Raw genomic sequence first — 23,990 nt, 5'->3', positions numbered from 1 at the left:
ACTCGACTCAAGAAAATTACTTTTGACTCGACTCGTGTCCATCCCTATTTGCATACTTTGACATATATAAGATAATTTAATGTGACATTCTCAACATGGAAATAACTCGGGGATGATGTCGCTTGCGGGTGCTAGAGGCTTTCCTGTCGTATAGTATACATACAATAATGAATTAATTACGATATCATATGATACATATGTATATATCGATTGCAATATTTTGCATCATGTTATTTCTTCCATTTTTATCAATTCGATTAAATCAGTTTCATGCTATAAATCTATATAACTGCCAGAATTATTTCCAAAACATTGGTTCTAAAGGAAAGTGCAATTATAAAGGTAGTTCTGGGAAATAAAACTTGAAATAATTTGACCACTCTGCAAGTGCGGCAATTCTACCGCAATAACTTCCGAACAAAAAGTTGGGTTTACCGACTTTACCCGAAAAGCAAGTTTCTTTATTTATTCATTTACTTTACTTTTTCCTCTTTATTCATTTATTTATATTTTTTTTGAAAGAAGAAATAAAATGAAATCGCAACTGCATACTAGCTATTGACCGGTTATTTATATTGAGCCAACCAAACTCTTCGTTGGAAACATACTGTATATTTTTGAAAGATACTGGAATAACAACACGTTCGCAAATTAAAACTGAATCGAAAATTCTTTCCTTGTAACGTATTTTGTGGAGGACTAGTTTGGAGACTTAGTAAGCATGAGAATATAGGGTATTTTACTGACACTTCAAAGTGGTGGCTCTGTCGAAGATAATTTTCGAAAAGAATATATGCCATGCCGAAAAGTCAGAAGTGTTGGCAACCCTAAGTAATGCCATGTCTCGGTTCATACAAGAAGAAGCAGTTCTCTCCTGCACACGATTCTTAAGAAAGAAAAAAAAAGCCAGAAAACTCATTTTATCAGACCTTGTTTACGACTATCAAAATTCCAACAAATTTCAAAGAAAAATAAAAATGAGTTTGTTGATGTTATTAGGAGCTGGAAGAAATGCGTTTCTGCCAGTAGTAATTTGAGTACTATCTTTCGTAGACATCGAACAACCAAATGAACGTCATGGGATAAAGGCTATCTGACAGAACCTGAACTACCACTATCCAAAGGCAAAAGCAAAGCTATTACTTTTTTCGCCCTCAGAGAATGTTTCCCGAAACTTTCGTTGACTCGTTGCGCATATAAACCAACATGTAAAGCAACCTCTGTGAATGCTATAGACGGCCGAGAAGAAGATATCTGCCTCCATAACCCTTCGCAGTCATCACTTCTCTCCACTTCATTTGTTTTGAAACAAGGAAAGTTTACAAGTTCCTGTGACAAACTTATCCCTGACTGATTTCCAAGTAGAAAGAGAAGCTAAAACATTTTGTGGGTTCAGCTTAGATATTTCGTATTTCTTTTCTTCATCATTTTGGGTACCTTCTCTTACATCTACTGCCTTTGTTCTTGTTCTTAGGTGCGGATCGATAAGCGACTCAGATGAAGACAAAGCGAGGCTACTTGGGTAATTCACAGCCTTTAGTTGGTGGGAAGTCCTGTTGCGAACCTCATTCTCCAGGCCAAACTTCGTCTTCCGCAACCAATTCCTGAAATGCTTTCAATCGAGAAAGGAGCGTTCCCGGATGCGGAGAAAACTCCTCAATTGCCATCATCGGAATTGAAACAGCAGATCCAGTGGCGTCCTGTGGATAAAATAGCAAATATACTCGAATGCCATCTAAAAGCTTTGCCACCAGCTCAGTGAATAGTCTAGACCAACGGTTCCCAATCTGGCGGGGGGAAGGGGGGGGCATGAAGAGCGAAAAAAGAGAGGGCAAGCTATGATATAAATAAAATGTGAAGTTATGAATAAAACAAAACTTGTAATAAGCATTTACACTTTAGTTTTACCAAACTTCAAAACGCTACATGTTTGACGTTTTGTCATTCCTATTCATGATTTCTACTTTATTAAAAACTAAATAGCTATGCAAATTATATGTTTGTACAAAATTATCAAAACTTGAGTATAAAATGCTATTCCAGTGTATAAGATGCAGCTCATAAACTTATCAGGTATAGGCAATGGAAAAATTCAGTACACTGTTAAAAATACCTTTTTAAATCTGAGAAACCGTTCTTTATATGTGCATCGAGAACATATTTTCTTAGAAATAAGAGTTTGAAATTCTCAATAATGAGAAATGAAGAAAAGCACAAGGGATTGTATAAAGCGGAACGAAACATCATACTGCTGATTTATTTATGAAAGAGAATTGCTAAATCTCTCTTCTAAGAAAACATTGTCTCGGTACACATATAAGGAACGATTTCTCGAATTCAAGAAATTATTTTTAACAGTGTATAATGGTTAACATTGCTTTTCCTTCGCACGTTTCTTGATATTCGATGATAAGTTTGACAAAGCACAACTAAGATCACGTTCCACGGTGGTCAACGTCAAAACTCTCGATTCACAGAAGTAAGTTGTTGAGATTTGAACAAGAGCTTCTAAGACCTCGTTTGCTACTCTTGGGCGAACAGGAAACAAACTTAACATTCTTCCAAAGGCGTCGACTGAAACAGTCCTTTGACACCCAAATCGCACTTCATAGTATTTCTTCTGAATTTTATATAGGAATAAATCCACGTCGATGGTAAAAGGTGTTCTATCTAATTAGCACTGTCAGTCTGCTTAACACAAATCTGGAAAACATCGCTTGAATTCATCATAGACTGAGTCTATGTCAGGGTTGGCATTGTCTCTCTACATGTTAAATCACCCTTTATTGTCAAGAAGCTCATTTAGTCGAGAAAAAATATGAAAAGCTGCGCGTAGAAGCATTCAGATAGTATTTCTATAAAAGCTCTTGTTTCGTTGTAATCTATATATATAAAAGAGAACGCACAAAATCCTTTGTCCGCTCATCACGCTAATACGGCTGAACCGATTTCTTTCATTTTTGGGGGGTTGTTAGGATTTGGACCCTAGATGGTTTTTATCATATCACTTTAATTTTCAATTACCAGTGTCTTGAGATAATTGACCAATCAGGTGTCAATACGTACAAAAAATCCTTTGTCCGCTCATCACGCTAATACGGCTGAACCGATTTCTTTCATTTTTGGGGGGTTGTTAGGATGTGGACCCTAGATGTTTTTTATCATATCACTTTAATTTTCAATTACCAGTGTCTTGAGATAATTGACCATTCAGGTGTCCATACGTACAAATCCTTTGTTATTAGTTCATCATAGGTATAAAAATAAACGTATTTATATGCAACCCGCATGACCCTGTGACTCGGCGGGTTAACATAACTGACAGGCGCTATAAATCACTTGAAAGCGAAAAAGTAAAAATTATCTAAGTAACAAAGTTTATTGCGTTCCGGGGTGACCGCAGCGAAGCGGGGTGAACGCTGCTAGTATGTTAATATATTTGTGATTTTACCTTGGAATTTGAGATTATTTAATATTTCGAAAAAGTTAGTAAAATATGAAAGAGAAAACACAAACATGTCACCAGCAAGAAAAGTATAAAATTAATCTTTTTCCTACACTTAGGAGAAACGTTTCCACACCTGGCATAAGCTCATACAGCCTGACTAACATATTACATTTCATCAAAAAACGAACTTCGGAATGATAAAGTAAAGATTTATGTCCAGCACTGGGGTTGTCACACAAAGCCTTTGAAAAACAGGTATTGAGAGCACTTGATTTTACAAAATTATCAACCTTAATGGCCAATGAAAATGCCTCCTTTGGGTGTCTTGTTAAAGTTTTTTCTTTTTTTTTTTTCAGTTAAGACTTGCTTGTGAATTAAATAATGTAAGAAACAATATTTGTAGGATTTATGTCCTTTACCAACTTTATAAATCCAGACTGTGAACCTAACATTGCTGGAGGTCTATAAGTATATATTCATACAAATTTGTCCCAAAACACATCATAAAAAGCAGAAACATTATCAGAACCTTTGGATGATGTCTCCAAACTTTTGAAAATAACGATTCTACCATTAACCTCTTTTCACTTACGAACCGACAGTACACTATTAAATGACAAACAAAAATATGCCCGTGGGATAATCACATTGCAGGTCATTTTTTTTTTCATTTTCAACTACGTGACTTTTTTTTTAAAATCCAACGCTATTAAATCTACGGTTCAATTATTTGGTCATATATTTTTTTTTCGGACCAAAGATAAAATATCTTTCAATCGAAAATTGGGAGCAACTGTATTGCGCACACTCCAGATCCCAAATTGCGCACACATATCTGTTGGCATTTTTGAACATATATTTCTGTCCGACCTTCCCACAAGGATAACTTTAAAATCTATGTGCAAACAAAGTTTTCCTTCAGACTATGATAGAAACAGAAATTAGAAATAAGTTGCAAATTACATTGAGGCTCAATTAAATATAATTTAATCAGTAAATACAAGTGAAGGTATCTCCAAAACCAAGTTTTCATATTTACAATCCATATGTTAAAATTTTCATGGTTGGGATTTTAAGCCAACAATTGTTAGGAATTTAATTCTCTTTGTCTCATCCTCTGAATATATATAACATTTAAGCATCTCATACTGCTTCAATATGAAGTTATATCTTCTCAAATCCTTCTTTCTTTGTGTGTTGGTATATTCTTTCGTCATTGATCTTAATTTCAATTTTATTTCTGATTGTATCTTCAACAAAGATGAAATCCCTTGATAAATATATGGAACTGGTGAATAGAATTATTTATCGTAATGTTTATGAAATTCTCCTGCCCCATTTGTTGTTCGAGGAGCTATTGAGGGTTCTTCAGCCCATATTCTAGATGGAAATCTAAATAAAACAAAGCAAACAATTATAATGACATTCCCAATGTTATTATTATTATTATTATTATTATTATTATTATTATTATTATTATTATTATTATTATTATTAATATTATTATTATTATTATTATTATTATTATTATTATTATTATTATTATTAATAATAATAATAATAATAATAATAATAATAATAATAATAATAATAATAATAATAATAATAATATAGTAGGCATACTTCCTACTACTAGCCAAGGATGATAATCTTAGCTTCTTCATTTCAAATAGAAGCTTTTTTCTCAATCATGACTGAACTCATCTTCTTTTCAACCGTTTGCTCAACAGCCTCTGTAATATTTCTCGGACGAACTGATGTGATCTTTTTTTTTTTTTTGTTTGTTTGTTTCCGAATACAGTACATAACTTCTCTGCACTTCTTTATGTACTTATGTGTTAATTCCTGTGTATTTTCTAAATTAGACTTGTCAATCAAGTCAGACACATACAAACATGACAAAAGAGAAAATATATTCCACCTCACAACATTGCTTAATATTTTTGTGTGTACATTATGACAGCGTGTCGACGGCTTATCAGATAAAACTGATAAAACCGGAAAAAGTGTGCGCAATTCCATCGCAGCCCCCCCCAAAAAAAAAAATTCTTGTAGGCCTTATATCTGGAGAACTACATATAGTGTGACCAAACCCAAACTAATTATTGGCCAAGATCGCAATCTTTTGATCCATTTTGTGATAATTTCTAAAATTCTTGTTTTATGGTTTTCTTCACCAAATACAATTAGGTTGCCTTAAGCGTGCCAGGTTTCATAAGAGTCTCACCAATACTATGATATTTTTATCTTTGGTTATTAGAAAAGAAAGTTCATGTGATGCTTCCATCACCTTCTCATTTTGGTCTTGAAAGTTTCCAGAGGAGTCCAACTTCTTACGTTTCAGCAAATTCAATAATAGTAATAATCTTTATATTTGTCTTTGAGAACTGGATTTAGTGTTAACAATTGTCGTTCCAATCGGACGGGCTGGAGAGCACTATTGCTAAGGATAGCATGGCACGCAACACGCTGTGCTAATTGAAATTAAATGAAATCTTTGAGTTTTACGTCCCACGGTTATGCCGGTTAGGCTAAAGGAGACGGTGATGATGAGTAATGAATGAAATGGTGGAATGAATAAAGTAGGAGGAAACAGGAGAACCCCGAGAAAACCCACGCACACGGTGTTTGTCCACCACAAGGTTCACTTGGCGGGGGCTGGGATCGAACCCGGGACCCCAAGCACCAGAGAAAACGCTCTACCACTGAGCCACCGCGGCCCCTCTGTGCTAATTGAATAACATCTTCTACAAAGAATGTGAAACCATACATGATGGAAATTTCACTACACAATCTTCTCTTTGAACTGGAAGCTGTCACTTCACACACACACACTGACACAAACGAGAAATTGCGAAGTGAATACAATATTCATAACACTACAAAATAAATTCCTAGAATCAGAACACCGTCTGAAGGATTAATGAAACGAACAATAGCTTACGAATGGTTTCAATACCGCGGATGTAGACAATCTGCGTTATATTTACTATTCAGAAGCAATAACGACATTGTTGAAACAAGAAAGAAAGAATATTTTATCAACCGATCACTAATCACAGCTCCAAGCTAAGTAATGCAGGATTTTACCAACAGTGACGAAAATAAATACTAAATACTGCATTGCTCTTTTTCAACATTACTCGCAACTCTTCGTTCGTCTGTATTTGAAAGTTCAAAAATAATAAACATATAAAAGATATTTAAACAATTCATAACTGATTTGCAAGCAGCCAAGAATGTATACTAAATTATATTTTTATTATGGCTATTTAATTTGCAAATATTAATAAATGTTGTAACATAGAAGCATTAAATTAAATATCCTACAAACGCAAGAAAAAAAACTATTGAATAGGAACTGTGGTTTCATAAAAGACCAAATTTAATAATAATAGTAATAATAATAATAATAATAATAATAATAATAATAATAATAATAATAATAATAATAATAATACACTTTAGTGGCATGAAGAAGTATATTTGCTGGAAAGAAATATAAACTGGCGAAAATAAATTATATTATTATTATTATTATTATTATTATTATTATTATTATTATTATTATTATTATTATTATTATTATTATTATTATTATTATTATTATTATTATTATTATTGAAGATTTGAGAATTCAAAGCTGTGCCTGAAGCTGCAAATAGAATCAGCTAAAGACCACGTATGACTAACGAGCAAAAAGGGCTTTGGAGGGGGTGCGTGAAATATGCAAGGTTTATGAAGGGGATGCCATGTAAACAAGGTTGAAATAAACTGGTCTAGACCAACATATGATTTAAAAATATTTCTTTTTTTAAGTATTTATTTTTTTCAACTAGGTGAAACATACAATAAATAAATAAATAAAAATTTAATTGTGGTGTAAATTAATACAATTTCGTTGTTTTCTTTTGTTTTGATATCTTTCAAACAAGTAAAGTATATTCTGTCGAAAATTGAATATACGTCAAAGCCATTAGAGGCGTTGGTTGTTGTGAAAACAATTAAGAACGCAAACGGCAATCACGAAAGTAGAGCGTGCGCATTGTGTGGTGGCACTACACGAACAGAGTCCGTCATTCATAACAGTACAGTCACATTTTTCTTACAATATTAAAGAATCGAGCGCCCATAGGATGTGGAAGATTTAAAGCAATACATATCTAATGCAGTGGAGCATATGACCAATGATACGTTGGAACGTGTTTGTATACGGTAGAACTAGAATATAGGTTGGAGGTTTGTTGAATAACCTTTTAACGTTCACAAGATTTTACAACCTTCCTTTCTTCTTTCCGACAAATTTTAATATTGCGTGTCGCTTCATACGGTTTACTTTCGAAGCAATTATTTTTAGATAACAATGTATATAGATAAACTAGCTACGAGAAGACGACCAATTTAATTATTGTCACAAGCTGGGTCACTCTAGTGTGTGTATATAACCACTGACTGAACAACTGATTTTCCATTTTTTTTGTATTACCAAGGCATATAATGTTGTTCACAATAACATTTCTAGATATACAGGGTATTTCAAAACAACACCGGCAACCTTTGGGAGTTGATTCCTGGCACTAAGATAAGACAAAAAGTATAGACCAACCTGGGTGCACAAATGCTTCCTTTCGGAGTTATAGGCTGCCAAAATCATGAAAAAATGAACTTCAAAGATCCACAGCTTCAATACTATGGAACCTACCGTAGTCGGGTCAAGACTTCACTTAGGATAAATGTGCTATCCAAAAATACAAGTTTCAGAGTCCTAAGGTAATCACGTAACAATTTTTAAAGAGGGAGTTTGGCTACGGGCATATAATCTGAAGTACTCACCAACTATCTCTATACAAAATGTTGCGGAAATACTGCATGATTCTGAAACTTGGATATTTGGATAGGGCACATACCCGACTGCGGTAGTCCATAGTTGTGTAGCTATGGACATTTAAAGTGCATTTCTTTCGTGTTTTTGGCAGCCTATAACTCCGAAAGGAAGCATTTGTGCACCCAGTTTGGTCTATACTTTTTTTTCTTATCTTGGTGTCAGGAATCATCTCCAAAACGTTGTCGGTGTTGTTTTGAAACACCCTATATAACAATGCCAAAATTCGTTAAAATACTTACGAACCTGGATGAAAACCATAACATATTATTCAAAAGACAATAGTGTTAATTTACATACTTGAATAGCAATACATGCAGTGCTTCACACAAACTAGTATAAACACACTTATTGTTAGAACGCACTTACCTTCAGAGATGAATACAAGTACGAACACCAGGACAATTTTCTTTAGATTAAGACTTTTTCTTCCCATCTTCGATGCGAACCCGATTACCGTTTGAACCTCATCACTTGTTCATGCGAGTCACAACGATAACGAACAACTCTGAAAATAATAAAGAAATACAAAATGTTATAAAAATAAAATATAGTAATATATTCTTGAGTAAACTATTTCTAGTGTTACAATTCATAAATTTGAATTTGATTTATGTATTTGGGCATCACAACAAGGATGTGTTTCGGAATGGAGAGAGAGGTTTCTCAACAAGAGATGTCAGGTTTATTAATATTATTATTATTATTATTATTATTATTATTATTATTATTATTATTATTATTATTATTATTAATAATAATAATAATAATAATAATAATAATAATAATAATAATAATATACAGTTATGCAGTAGTTGGCAGGCCTCACATCGAGGGAGCAAACAGGTAGAAGCAAATGTTCGTGTCATTCTTGCTCCACTGAAGTTTGTTGGGAACCAGTTCTTCATGCATTCAAACTGGTCGGCCGCACAGTGAGCAAGCGTGTGCGTCAAGGTCACTTGCAACGCTACTTGACATTTGGAAAAGTGACGGACGCCTGCCGTAATTTCATTGATGCGTGGCAAAGCTGAGGGAGCATATTGATTGACGCATGCACGTATTAATACTTTGAGCCACGCAATGCATGGATGAAGAGGACAAAGTCGCAAACCGCTGGTGGAGACATGATGTAGTTCAAACTTGGCGCGACCTCGACATTAATCCTATATAAAATATTTGACATCTTCTACAACCAAAATTTTGCCCATGAAACCAACAACGGCCACAGACTCGCAAAATCAATAAATAAATAATAAAAAAAAAAACATACATAAATTCTACTCTCGTCATTCTGTGATGAATGCTATCAACTGTAATATGATGTCATCGATGACTTACTGGGTACCTCCCACTTGAGATTGTAGATTTATATGTTGCCAAACTGGGCTCCATTAAATACCAACTCCAACATCAGCACTTGTTCCTTCTGCCCACCGGCACGTAGCAATGGATACAATTTAATTTTATGTTAAGGTAGTATGTATACATAAAATAGCTGATTTCTTATGTTTCGTAATTATGCCACAGATGGAGCTTATCTCTTTTCAAAACAAAAAAAACAAACAAACAAACAAGCAAGCAAACAAAGAAGACAAGCATGGAGTTATGTAGAATTAATTGCAATGCATATATTTAAGTAAAACAACCCATCAAAATACAACTATATTAAAACTTAGGGTCAATGTATTAATTTTATTTGCATTTAGTGCAGAAGAAAAATCTTGAAAATAGCTAATTAGTTTTCGATTTTTATGTTTGTTTTTAAATAGAATCATATCTTATTTAGATTCCCGCGTGTCACTTATTAAATAAATCGATGATTGCAGAAAGAACCATTGTCCATTTTGAGTAGGTTTGATATAGAGGAAAACAAGGGCTTATGGAATAGGGGTGGGGTTATGAAATCATGGCTTATTGCTTCTGTTGTGAACTGTACTCTCGCGGGGATAAGCGTAATTAGGTTCTAGAAGAAGGTTTATAACGTGGCAGTATTGCGCTAGTTGTTACTGGTGGATGAATTGCTACAGTTCGTCTTCTTTTTTTCTTTTTTTTTTTTTAATTTGCGCCTCCGAAGAACTTTTGCAGGTAAGTTTTCGTTATTCATTTCGTAGAATGATTTTGCAAATTAAATGCCCAACTCTGCAGCATTGTGTGCGCCTTATGTTAACTTTCTAGGGAAGAGAACGAAATGTCACGTTGCATGCACTATTTATTTGAGGTGTGAGTATTTTATAAAATGGCTATGGGAAGGGATTATGGAATACTTCTATCATTGGTATTTCACAACTCCCTCCCAGATGTATGGAAACGATCAGCGTAATGATAGACCTCCAGTATAGGTTTATGAGTCCAGTAAGTATTGTGAAGAAAATAACATGATGAATAATCTAATAGTGTATATGAATAGATTTATTATAGCCAAATCAGTGCAATGAGTATTAGAATTTACGCTCAAACGAAAAGAGGTTCCACTGATTTCATTTCTGCAGATCGTGAAGTCACATCCACGTCCGTTGGACGAAAGTCTCCTATGCAATATTCTTCAGAGCACAAGGACAACGAACCTGATGAGGCAGAACCGATACCAGGTTAGTAGATTAAGTAGAGTAGTCTAGGTCTAATTTAGAAAGACTAATTATAATACGGTCTATAGTAGCCTAGTCGTAGATCGCCTTCAACCATTTTATAGAAACCTACTGCTGTAAATTGTTAGTAGACGTTGTTTTCCTTCATGCCCCAAAACTTCTTGCATCACAAAACTGTGGCGATTGCCATGGGTGAAATCGGTACACAGTTTCACTTAGATTTCAACAAAAATGTGAAATCTATAGTAGGTAGCTAGTCTACATATTTCTGGATGAATAGGATAGATTATAGACAAGCCTATAAGAAGCGGTAGACTAGATTGGATTCTTTTGTTCGCCAATACTGCTCATGAGCAATTCTCTCAACAATGTATCACATTGCTGAAAGCTTTTCTCTCCTAGTTTCAGGACCATCGACAAGCTCATCTACCACTCCCTATGACATTTCACGGCCACCATCGCAGAAACAAGCTATCTACACGCGGACGTCCAAGGGTATCAGCACATATTCTAATTTCTTTCCCGTACAAAGAACGCGTAGCACGTTCACGTGAGAGACGAGAATCCAGGCGTGATGCTAAATGTCTTTCTAAAAAGCGTGCCTCTCCGAAGAAGGTGCAAGAGTTAATGAAACCATCTTCATCTACTGACTATAGTAGTGAATCAAGTGAACTGCATCTTCAAGATTCCAGTGATGGAGAGATTGTGGCTCCGTGCATCCAACCAGAAAATGGAGATATTACGTGCATCTTTTGTGACAGCATGTTCTCGGACAATGCTCGTGAGGAAGTGTGGATTAAGTGTGTAATTTGCACAATGTGGGCTCATGAAGTGTGTTCTGGGTTCGACAAGAACATCTATATATGCGATTTCTGCAAATGACAACGTGAAGAGTTTGTGAGTTGCGATAAGCTGTGCAACGTGTATGTATTTTTTCCCTAGAAATACATACATTTTTAATGTACTTCGCTACTATTCCATATTCCATACCCCCTACATTTTCTACATTTAGTATGCTTACTTTTATGTTGTTCCTATACCTGCTAAGGACTTCTAGTTGTCATATTATAGTCCTCATTAAATATCCATCAAACCTATATACTAACTATGTATTTAGCATGTATCCTTCGACAGTTATTTTCACATATGTAAATGGTATTCCATAATCCCCTGTTTTCCTCTATATGGTTTAATAGAAGTCATCCATTACATTCAAAATTACAGATATTTTATATGCTCTGCCCATAGTTCAATGTTGCATTTACAACACTTGCATCCAAAAAATGCGTATACCTCTAAATAATCGGTGAAGTCCATAAATCAAATTGCAGGGGGAAAATTGCGACTCGGGTTCTTTCTGCAATGATTAATTCAAATTGTCTTAGGATGGTGCAATTTCATCACATATAAGTTTGTCGTAAGTTTGCGGCTGAAGGCTTTCTCGTTTTCTTCCACATTTTCATTGCGCTATTTTTTCATAGTAATTCAGTCTCATTAATCAGTCTCTTCTTTAGCCTAAAAGTTATAATCGAGGATAGTGAGACTAGAAATGTCGTTTTATATATACGTTAAAACCTATTAGATTTGATTACTCACACACTACAGTATTTAATATACACATTCAGTGTAGTTATAAAGGTGTGCAATGTGTATAAATGATTGTTTTACATGAGAGAGTAGTATTTATGTAAAGGATTAAATTTGGAATACATAGCTTCTGTTACACAAATATGCACGTATATTTAAGTTATGATTATTCTTCAAATATCACTCCGTAATTACACACACGATATAACTTAAATGCTCTTGAATGCGGAGGATGTTTTGGTAGAAAGTAAGTAATGGAAAGGGAAACACAATCTATGTTCCCCGCTTCTTACCTTTCTGGCAGTAACATAAATGTAACTAACTCCGTGGCCTATGGAACCCGAAGGTTCAATGCCGCGTTCACAAAAGCTTTCCACTGGCTTCTATTCTTAGCTATCTGGATCCAGTTTCTACTTTGTTTTCCTACGCAATCTTTCTTAATATCATCCTTCCATCTGCGCCTGGGCTTCCTAGTGGTCGTTTTCCGATTGATCTTTCAGTTAATACTTTGAAAGCATTCTTACTTCCTTTATTTCTGGTTACATGACCTGCCCACCTGAACCTCCTAGATTTGATGATCCTGACAATGTTTGCTAGACCGTATAAATTATGTAGTTCCTCGTTATGAAGTTTCTGCCATTTCCGTTCCTCTTGGGTCCGAATATTCGTCTCAGGATCTTGTTCTCAAATATTTTCAGTCTACGTTTTTCCCTCAGAGTAAACGACTATGTTTCGCAAGCATACAAAACAACATTCATGATTATCCTTTTTATACATTTTAGTAACATAAACATGGGAAAACATAATGTTTACTACTTTCCTCGTATTAAAAATGTTTATTGTCACAGTAATTACTATTACTCATCATAGTAAAAATGAAAGAAAAATTAAAAAGCAATATTGAGGAACAAGACTGGTAATTATTGCGAGATGTTGCAGACAAACTTTGAGAAGTTTCATATTGAGGTTTCTTCAGTTGAGCGTTTAAGTTAGTGAAGCATAAGGATTGAAGTTTCGAACCAAAAGTTTAGATTCTTCGAAGAACTTCTGACTTGGGAGAGATGTTTCTCCTTCTCCCTTATACTATCTCCATCGTTCATTCGTTTCTTTTTTTTCTCACAGTTTGTCTCGAGTTAGCGAGATGATTGCTGTCAGAGAAGAAATGAATTCTCATAACTAACATCCTAAATTTTCCAGCCCATCAGTGAGTAAAGACGGCCTGGCTATTACTCTCTTCTTTGGAATGGAAAGAATCTTCAGAATTTTCATTAAACTGACCACTAGAATTTGGAATGTATGTCTGATATGTCGTGTCTAATATTTGCTGTTTTACAAATCTTGTTGACTTGGAAGCAAGGATATTTAGTGTTGTGGATAAAATGTCATGTATTGATTCTTACGCTAATTGAACGTACGAGATATACTTCTTTATAACTTAAACTAGAAACACAAATACTGAGCAACGCAACGTTTATTTTAAAATAATAATTGCGTAACAGTTTCGCCAACTAACTCGACATATTGGCTTCATCAGACACTATAAAAACAAAAGGGAATTACATACGGTGGTATTTTTATATCAGAGAAACGAAAGAAAACTAAAAGAACGGTTAAACAACATAAAAAGGACGAAATCTTAGAAAGAGGGAAATAAATGCCATTTTTAAGCACGTGAGGGACATGGTACGTAATATTAATTGGTGTGAGATTGAAATGATAGAAAGGGAACAAATGACGTTAATAAGAAAGTGGAAGGAGGACAGATTTATTGAAAAGGAGCAGAACTGTGTTATGAATTGTAATGCATGACTGAAGATTGGCGAATAGTGGGGTAAGTTATTGGAAAAACTTAATTTGTAGCTTAGTTTTCTGCTAGACCAGGGAGAGAAATTGATTTATGATGTTTAGTTTAAATTTTGTCAAATATTTTTATGATTGGCTAAGTCCGTTCTGACCAGCCAATCAGCATTCAAAAACTGAAGTGAAATCTTTAAGTTTTACGTCCCACGTTTATACTGTCTAGATTATAGGAGACGATGATGATGAGAAATGATTGAACTTGCGGAATGAAGAAAGTAGGAGGAAGCGGGAGAACCCCGATAAATCCCAAACACACGGTGTTTGTCTGCCATAAAGCTCGAGTGGTGCAAGCTGTAATCGAACTAGGGACCCAATGCACTAGAAATGAACGCTCTACCACTCAGCTACCACGATTCTAATATGCTTTTAGAACCAGTTTCTGGGATCCTGTTATATTTAGATGCATCTTCTTTTGTTTCTACAGTGTCTAATGAAGCAAATATGTTCAGTTAATTGGCGAAACTGTTACAGAGTTAATATTTTAAAATAAACGCTACTTTGTTCAGTAATTTATATTTATAGTTTTTAAGTTCTTTATTGTATTTCATGAAAAAAGAATAACGTTAGAAATGCTAGTAGAGGTATTACGTTTTGATATATTGAGATTTGATACGTTTACATTAAAAACAATTATTTATTTATTTTGATTTATTGCTGTCTTGTACATCACAGAGGTTATGAAGAAACTATTATTATAGTGGGGTCCATACTACGAAAGGGGCTCCAATTTTGAGCAGTTGTCGGGTCACAGACGGTCATACAAGATTAATTCTCACAATATGAGGCCATTCACCATCACACAATCTCGCCTTCAAGATAACTGGATTAAGAACCACGCACCTATCTGTCATAATATACCTAGGTATATATATATATATATATATATATATATATATATATATATATATATATATATATATATATATATATATATATATTAGTATAGTTTATTGAGTAGTATAGAGAGATACCTCCTCGCTTATCTAGTGGCTGGCTCGCGGCTTTGGCAATAAGAGGTCCTGAGATCGGTTCGCTGTTGGAGAACATAAAACTAGGTTGTCATGCTGCAAGAATCTTGTAGCTATCATTAAAAAAATCTCCCAAGCCCATATTTCTATTTACTGTTTACACACTAAAACTTTCTGAAAGCAAGAAAGATATCTTCACCCATGTAGCACTGCACTCCGGTGGACAAATAGTGAACCTCCTCATTGAAAACGTTTAATTTGGCGCGCTTTTCGTTCCCGTCCGAAAGAATTCGTCTTTTCGGAAGCGGCGAAACTTTTTTTTTTTTAATTTATGTCAGTGGGAGGGTGATAGCAGGTATCAAGCAAGCCGGCCCAGAAAGTTGAACATGGTTTGACTCCTTGCAAGATGAAAAAAAAAAAATGTTCCATGTCCCTTTCAAGATATGTTTACATGGAGAAATATTGTAGGGTTGCAAGATTTTTTTTTTAATGGCAGCTATAAGATTCTTGCAGCATTACAACCACGTTTTAGAATTTGAACCTAGACGGTGGTTTGGATTACATATTAGCCTATGGCTGCATGTCTCATATAGTATATGTGTATAGGTCTACTACTTATTTCTTATTGTACAGGTCTACTACAAGAAGTACCCGTTCTTTGTACTAGAAAAGTGTTAGATTACACAGACTATTCAAATGGTGTACAAACGTCGGATTCACAACATTTCTTGCATGTTCGTATTCCTGGAGTTTTTCAAGTTTCTAAAACCCCTTAATGACTTCTCCATATCGAAATTTAGCCAAACTGATTTCTAGCACTCAAAAACTGTTCCTATTCTGTGGAAATCATTGGCCCTCGGAATTTTTTTTTTTGCAAATTCACTATTACTACTACTACTACTACTACTCTACTACTACTACTACTACTACTACTACTACTAATAATAATAATAATAATAATAATAATAATAATAATAATAATAATAATAATACTTTCCCAGAGTCTAAATATAATTGAATAATTCTTTCACCCACTCCCAAACATAATAAATAAAATACAATAAAGAATACTCACCTCATTTGATGGAATTTGCTAGGACAAACAAATTCGCATTATGCGAGAAAAAAAATGAAATTGCAAATCTTTCTTACTCAAATTTTGAATTACAATTTATCAAAATACTCTCTTATTTACAGAGTACAGTTCATGAGATATGTATAAAATTGAGATGATCTAGCCAAAACGGTTTCGGATATTGCACACAATATGAAAAGTGGAACATCATTTCTAACTCTTCGGTGATGAATTTCACAAACTTTAGTCTCTCTCACAGTCTAAAGCCTAAGGAAAATATCTGTTTTTCATGTTTAACTGTTTTGGAACCCTCTTATGTGTTGGATTTTTCAAAATTCTCTAGAACCTACAGTAGAGTTCAATGAGAAGATGTGTACTCATTTACAAAACGCCAAGCAGTTATGGAGATTTGGTAAATGGAGAAGACAACTTACAACCTTATTCCTTAGGATTCACACTTCTCCAAATCCCACCTTATTCACAGCTTGGGATTTGTGGAGATCAGATTAACTTTTATGTCAATTTTATTCAATATTTTATTTGTATTTCACTGCTATTTTAAACTGCGTAAGTTAAAAATAAATGGAAGTATTACGAAAATTTAGATTTGATTTCAAAATAGGGTTCCTTTCAGCATAGAAGCTATATGAGACGTGGATCTACAGCTTAATGTAAAGTCCCAACTACATGAGTTTCTACCGGTTTTGAATCCGGATCTCCCGCGCCAAAGGCGCGTACACCATCTACATAGACACAATTAAGCTCAAGTCTTATTGAAAGTTCAAATGCGTAAAGATAGAGACGCCAATAACAAATTACTCTAAAAATAGCAATTTATTTTTCCTGCTTTGCATTTTAAATAGACACAATTAATGTTCATTTTTTTGTTCAGCGTATGATTGGAATTAAAAATAAAAGAGAATCACTTTTATGTTACGAATAATTTAATTATATGATATTTCAATGCATTAAGGAATCATCTTAGAAATCGATTTACCACAATTGCTACTCCGAAATGAAATGTTTCCGTATACGACGCATAAAATATCAGAATGGCGAAATCATAACACATTTTGCAATGAAGTATTTAAAGAGATAATCTATTATGCAGTTTGCATTTAGTGTCTTTAGTTAAAACTACAAGTTGGGGAAAGTGGGGTGCAGACACATTTTCTTCTCTACGTAATAACTATTGTATGCTATAAGATATTAAAATGAAACAAAAGCGGAACAGAGAGTTTAGTTTAGGCTATCTTACAATATTGGTTATTTTGGTTTAATGTTAATCACCTCTGGTTTACGTACTCATAAACAAAATATGATGCATTGTCTCACTGTACCCTACTATTAGGTTATATTGAGACATACACATACTTAAATATTTCTTTCTCTATTATGAAGTTCAACACTTATTCAAAAGATGAAAATAAAATATATATATATATATATATGTATATGGATATATAAGTATGACATTTGACGTTTAGTTTTACAATGTTTTAGCGGTTATGGTAACTACAGTTTGATATTATTTGCGTTTACAGTTGCAATATCCTGAACAACTGAAAAAAAAAATCCGTATATTTTCTCACTTTTTTGCAGTAAACTAACTATATAGTCATTGTTAGCATTATCCGGTTTCAGAACCTTCCAAATGTAATAAGTGTCCTTTTTGCAGTGAAATTTTACCAGAACATAATCATCCTCAATTATGTTTCCATGGTAGTCTTTAAAACCATTTGGCACAATTTCGAGCAATAATTCAATTCCTTCATCTGATGAGGACAATTCGACCAATTCTTCCTCTACATCTGGATCGACTTCATAGTCAAAAAGGCGCCCTTTTAGTTTTGTACTCGTTTCCCCTTCGTTATTTCTTGTTGTTTCTTTTCTCAGCCAATAATTTCTTCCCTGGACACACCTCGATTTTGTTTGAAGGAAGTGTCTCACTGTACCCCAATAGCATAGTATCAATATCAATTGTATTTCCTCGAAACCAGGAAAAAAAGTTTAACTATTAACAATATTGTGATAAATATTGAAAAATAATAAAGCATCTCATGCTCTGAAATTAATCTCAAATTACTTGATATACTTTGATTTCTTCAGACAGAAAAGAAATACAAAAAATTTACTTTGCTTAATTAAAAATCACTGTATCCTTCACGTCAACCATTTGCCTACTAACGAGACAGAGGGAGGTCAACATGTCTGTACACCCATCGTTTCCAACCTCATGCAACAAATAATCAAGAAAAGCTCTTGTCTCATTCTACCCCACTTTCCCCTATGTACAGTGTATAATTAACTAAAACGTCGAACAAAGAGGACGGCGTGTGAGTTTGGCGAACGAAACAAAGACTGTGACGTGACGGTGTCGTGTGGTAAATGGACGTGAATAAGCAGGTGCACTACAGCGTGAGCAAGTTGCAAATGCATCTCGTTCTTTGGCAACGCCGGCCGCAGCTCTCTCATTTGGTAACATTTAAAGGGAACTCCCATAAACACTGTCCCTTAGCATATTTAGTAAATACAGTGTTATGGAACGAAAGCATTTTCAATTTGTAAGAAATGCATTTATTACCAACTAAAGAGTAACTTCATGTACATTGTTCTTAACTATAACAAGTTGAGAAAATAAATATATGCATTGAATTATTAAGAATATACAAAATATGTAATTTTATAATAAATAGTGTAAAATTACTTTTAGCAAATCTATTTTTTTTTTTTTTTACGTGAGAAAAGGTCTATCTTATAGGACGAAATAAAGGAAATGACGTAACACCCATTTTAGTTTAATACTGTGATTCTGTCAACTTTTCCTTCCTCTAAATCTCTCCTTGAAATATGAAGAACACAGCGGAAAAAGTTTACATAATATATTTCATGAAGTCGACACAATGCTAATATATTCATATGCGCCCATAATATAAAAGCAGCCGCAAAAGAAACTTCAGTGACCTCAGCTTCAACTACGCAGCCATAAATGTCAGCAGTTCGGGATAGAATGGTGTGAAACGACAGCGCTTTTCTTTTCTTTTTTCCCCCTTTAAACTTGGTACTTGTAGTACTTCTATGGTTATCTCTGAGGCTGTAGCATCTGCATTTTTCGGCACCGTTACGCTATCAAAAGTCATACATCATTTTAGAATGGTGTAAATGTACATTTTTACTCCAAGAAGCAATACAAGATTCCAGGCAAGAATGTTATAAGCAAAGAAAACATATTTTTCTTGCCTAGTGTGTGAATGTCATGACAGATTCTTATGTCTTCCATTCATCTGTTATTTCTTTTAGTTTGTTTCGGCTTCAAAATAAGCAGAAAACAAATAAAAACATCTATATGTTTTCTACTTTTTTTTAAAGTATGGTTCTTGCAGGATTCCGAGATATGTTTGGTCGATACCAAAACATCCCTCGGGATCATCCTCTACAGAATTTCCTTGAGCGACGATCCAGGTTAGAAAGAGAAAACTTGAAACTTCTGTTAGTGTTCAGAAACAGAAAGAAAGGGGATAGAAGGAATGGGAGAAATAAAAGGAGGTAAAGAGAAAACTAGAAATATGTGTAGAGAAAGAGACACAAAGAAGCTCTTGTTGCTCCGAATAGTTTTCATACATTTATGAGAAACTTAGTCATGTGAAAATTCACGGAATTTTCTTAAGAGCCATTATAAGAATGCCAAGCATACTGGCCATGTCATATTAATCAGTGTTAAACACATGATTTTCCGAGAACTTGGATCTTATGTCAATTTTGCTCTATACACTCAATAAAATCCGTTATCCGGACAGGGGACAAACATATGAAATCCTTATATTTACTGCAGAAATCAGTACGGAGTATATGTTATCCACATACTACATACCTACTGTCATTTTCCCCGCTTATATATTACACCATGCCGTTGCAGGATGTCTGACATATAAATCTTCCGTATATTATATATGTATGCGTATGCTACACACGTCAGCTATGTGTTACATACGTACAACTGTATGTGAAATCTTGGCCGCCCATATACTGTTCTTTCGTTCGTACAGAAAGTACGTTTATTCGGAACACTTATACGGGAAGTACGTATGAAATATACTTATTCAGTTATGCGTTTGCTGTACTTTAACTCCAAAAGATATAGAACTTAAAAATGTGACATTTTTACGTACGTCATATATTATTTTTTCTCAGTGTACTGTTCTATAAAATAGTAAAACTTCACGACTCATCACCCAGACCATACTACTACATATATTAACGTGAAATTAGGAGAAAATATTCCTTCTGTTACGAAGGTAAGGGATAATATATATATATATATATATATATATATATATATATATATATATATATATATATATATATTTTTTGGAAATACAAATTCAAAGGAAAGTAAAGAATTGTTAAAAAAATATGCCAAAAATAGTGCATAACACGAATCTTTGAAACAGAAGACACACAGCTCGGCATATGGACTATTCATTAAAAATAAGGGAAGACATACTTCATCGTTTCGGAAATTTCCGCCTCAGAGGAGAAAAAGAGAGACTTTTTTTTAAAATACCTATTTTTTTCTTTGTTTTATAAAAAATTGCCGATGTGACTATTCACTTAAGTTCAAGATCTGAAATTCGGAATATAGGTTTAAAAAAACGGAAAGAAAGAGAAACAAAAGAATGAGCGAAATAAAAGTAGGCAAAGACAAAACAAGTAAGATACGTAGAGAAGAGATACATAAGAAAGTTCTTGTTGCTACGAATAGTTTTCATACATTTATGAGAAACTTGGTCATGTGAAAATTTACGGAATTTTCTTAAGAACAATTATAAGAGTTACGATCATTAAAAATAAGAAAATATGTATTACAGCTTTTCTGGAAATTTTACTCTTAAAGGAAAAATGAGAACTTCAATCATCCCTATACGTATTCACAATGTGTCGAATGTTAGGATTCGCTTAAGTTAGAGATGTAAAATTCGATATATAAACTCTTAAATAAACATAAAATAATATGTATCTCAGCGTTTTCAAAAATTGTCAGGGGCTGCAGTGGCTTAATGGTAGACCGTTCATCTCTGGTGCGTGGGGTACCTGGTTCGATCCCATACACCATATATAAACACCATACGCATAGATTTTCTTGGAGTTTTCCCGTTTCCTCTCACTTTTTTCATTCTGCAGTTGTATACATTTGTCATCAACATCGTCTTCTTTATCCCACACGATATAACCGTGGAACGTAAAATTCAAAGATTTCGTTTCGAAAATTTCACTCCAAAAGAGGGAAAGGGAGACATTTTTTTCTGATGTTGAAACTTCCCATTATTTATTCACAAAGTGCCAAATGTAGGAATTCGCTAAATTTGGAGATGCAAGATCCAGTTTATAAGCTCATAATTAAAAATGAGGAACACGTGTTTGAAAGTTATTTAAAATAAATAAATAAATAAATAAACGTTCTTAAGAGGGAAAATTTCAGTCAATTCTATAACATCCAAACGTTATTTATTTATTTTTGTAATGAGAAAGTATCGAGTGGGACGATTCGCTGAAGCTGAAGATGTGAAATTTGGTATGTGAATTCACATAAAGAAATAAGGGAAAACATTTCAGCCTTTTCTAAAATTTCTCTCTTAAGAGAAAAAAAAATGAATTCAATTCTGTAGCATTCAAAATTCCGTTTCTTTATTGAGAAAATGATCAATACGATAACAATTCGCTTAAATAGGTGTGAAATTCGGATTATGAACTCATAACTAAAAATAATATTATGCATATTTCAATAGATTTGAAAATGCCACTCCTAAGGGGGGACACTGTGGATCAGTGGTAGAGAGTTCACCATTGGTCCTTGGGGTTTCTTGTTCAATCTCAACTCGCGTCAAGTAGACTTTGAGTTGGACAAACAACGTATTCGTGGGTTTCCTCAGTATTGTTCCGTTTCCTCCCACTTTCTTCGTTCCACTATTACATACATTTTCATCATCACCGTCTCCTTTAGCCTAGCCGGTATAATCGTTGGACGTAACAATGAAATATTGCATTCCATTTTTCCACCCCCAAAGAGTGGAAGAAATACTGAAATTTCCATTTATTTATTCACAAAGTGTCGCGTGTGGAAACTTCCTTAAGTTAGAGACATGAACTTCGCTATATAAACTCTTAAGTCCAATTAATAAGAGAGGTGCCGGTATTTCAATATTAAAAAAAAAAAAAAAAAAAAAAAAAAACACTCCTTAGGGGAGAAATATGATCATTACTATAATACCCACTTTATTGAGAAAGTGCTCATTGCGAGAATTCTCTTAAGTTGGAGATGTGAAAATCGGTGTATAAACTTAAATTAATAATAATAATAATAATTAAATGCGTATTGTATCGTCCGTGAATCCGCTTCTAAACAGGTTGAGGGGATAATTTCTATATCATGAAGATTCTCAATTTTCTCTTCAGATAATGTTTAGCGTAAGGATTCTCTTAAATTGGAGCAGTGAAATTCGTCAGATATATATATATATTTTTTTAAAAAAAAAAATAAAAATAAGGAAAAATAGCATTCCAGCGTTTTCGATATTTCTGCTATTAGAAAGGTGAAGTGAGGGAGGTAATATTCATATTATCTGGAAGAGTGAAAATTCACACCATGTTAATATACCTAGAAACGTGATATTTGGATAGAAAACTCTTCTCATTTCGAGAGCAATGAATATTTTTGTTTAAATACGTTACTATAAGGGAGTTAAAGGCGATTCAAATGTTTTGCTCATAATAGAGTATCACAAATTTCCGAATATAGGGAGATAAAAATCGGCATACAAATTTTCATTACAAATAAGCAAGCACGTGACCAAGTGTGTTTCAAAATTTTCGTTTAAGAGGTAAGAGACGTTTTCTATTTTCATTTTTCCTTCGCACTGAAAGTGATTCTGTCTGTTGTTTGTGACCGCACCCTGGGAAAATAGTTAAAAACTTTGAAACGAGATGAATATGTTCAAGAGAAAGATTGACCTTTTAACACTCATCCTTAAAAAGAGAATATTTCACTACATATTTCCTGTAAAAAATGTCTTCGATTTTGATAAGATGCTAACTTGTATTTTATTTGATATTTACAGGGAACGAAAAAGAACATGTTATCCGGATATCCGAATCAAACCTAGTCAATTCGATAAACATAACAACGATACAATATATTCATGCACAAAAACTAGGTGCCATGGACAACGGAGTAAGTCTCTGGGGTCCATTAACCCTGTTAGTATAAAGAAAATCGTAGACTTGCAGTAAATTAGCTATTGCATCAATACTGTTCTTTGGAAAGCCATGGCTTATAGCTCATTCTCTTCAACATGAAACATGTTTTCAAGATATGCTATATATTGGAGCCCATAACGTACACAAACGGGGAAAATTGGGAGAATGTCGGGAAAGTTCCCTCCAGAATTTATTCCCATCAACTTTGGCCTTCTGTAAAACCCCATATAAAAGCACACAATCCAAATGTATCTCGAAAAATAATATAGGGCATAAGAAACGAGTGTACCAAGTTTTGTTTTGATAGACTGAATAGATACTGTATGAGGGG

General features: G+C 33.9%; 1 protein-coding gene across 5 annotated transcripts in view; it reads right to left on the bottom strand.

Annotated features, from left to right (window-relative positions):
• Positions 1-23,990, bottom strand: part of LOC145688072 (cell adhesion molecule Dscam1-like) — a 1,774,182-nt gene that overhangs the window by 1,171,296 nt on the left and 578,896 nt on the right. For all 5 annotated transcript variants that reach the window (XR_014131839.1, XR_014131838.1, XM_081761792.1 and 2 more), the window contains exon 5: positions 8,700-8,838. Coding sequence is in view for 3 of the 5 variants with exons in the window: in XM_081761792.1 (XP_081617918.1) it covers positions 8,700-8,766 (67 nt within the window). In the remaining 2 variants the exon portion in view is untranslated. The remainder of the gene's footprint in view (positions 1-8,699; positions 8,839-23,990) is intronic.

Source organism: Thermobia domestica, chromosome 6, assembly GCF_964235325.1.
Source record: "Thermobia domestica chromosome 6, izTheDome1.hap1.1, whole genome shotgun sequence".
NCBI lineage: Eukaryota > Metazoa > Arthropoda > Insecta > Zygentoma > Lepismatidae > Thermobia > Thermobia domestica.
Note: the sequence above shows the minus strand (reverse complement) of the source record. Positions and strands in the feature narration are given on the sequence as shown.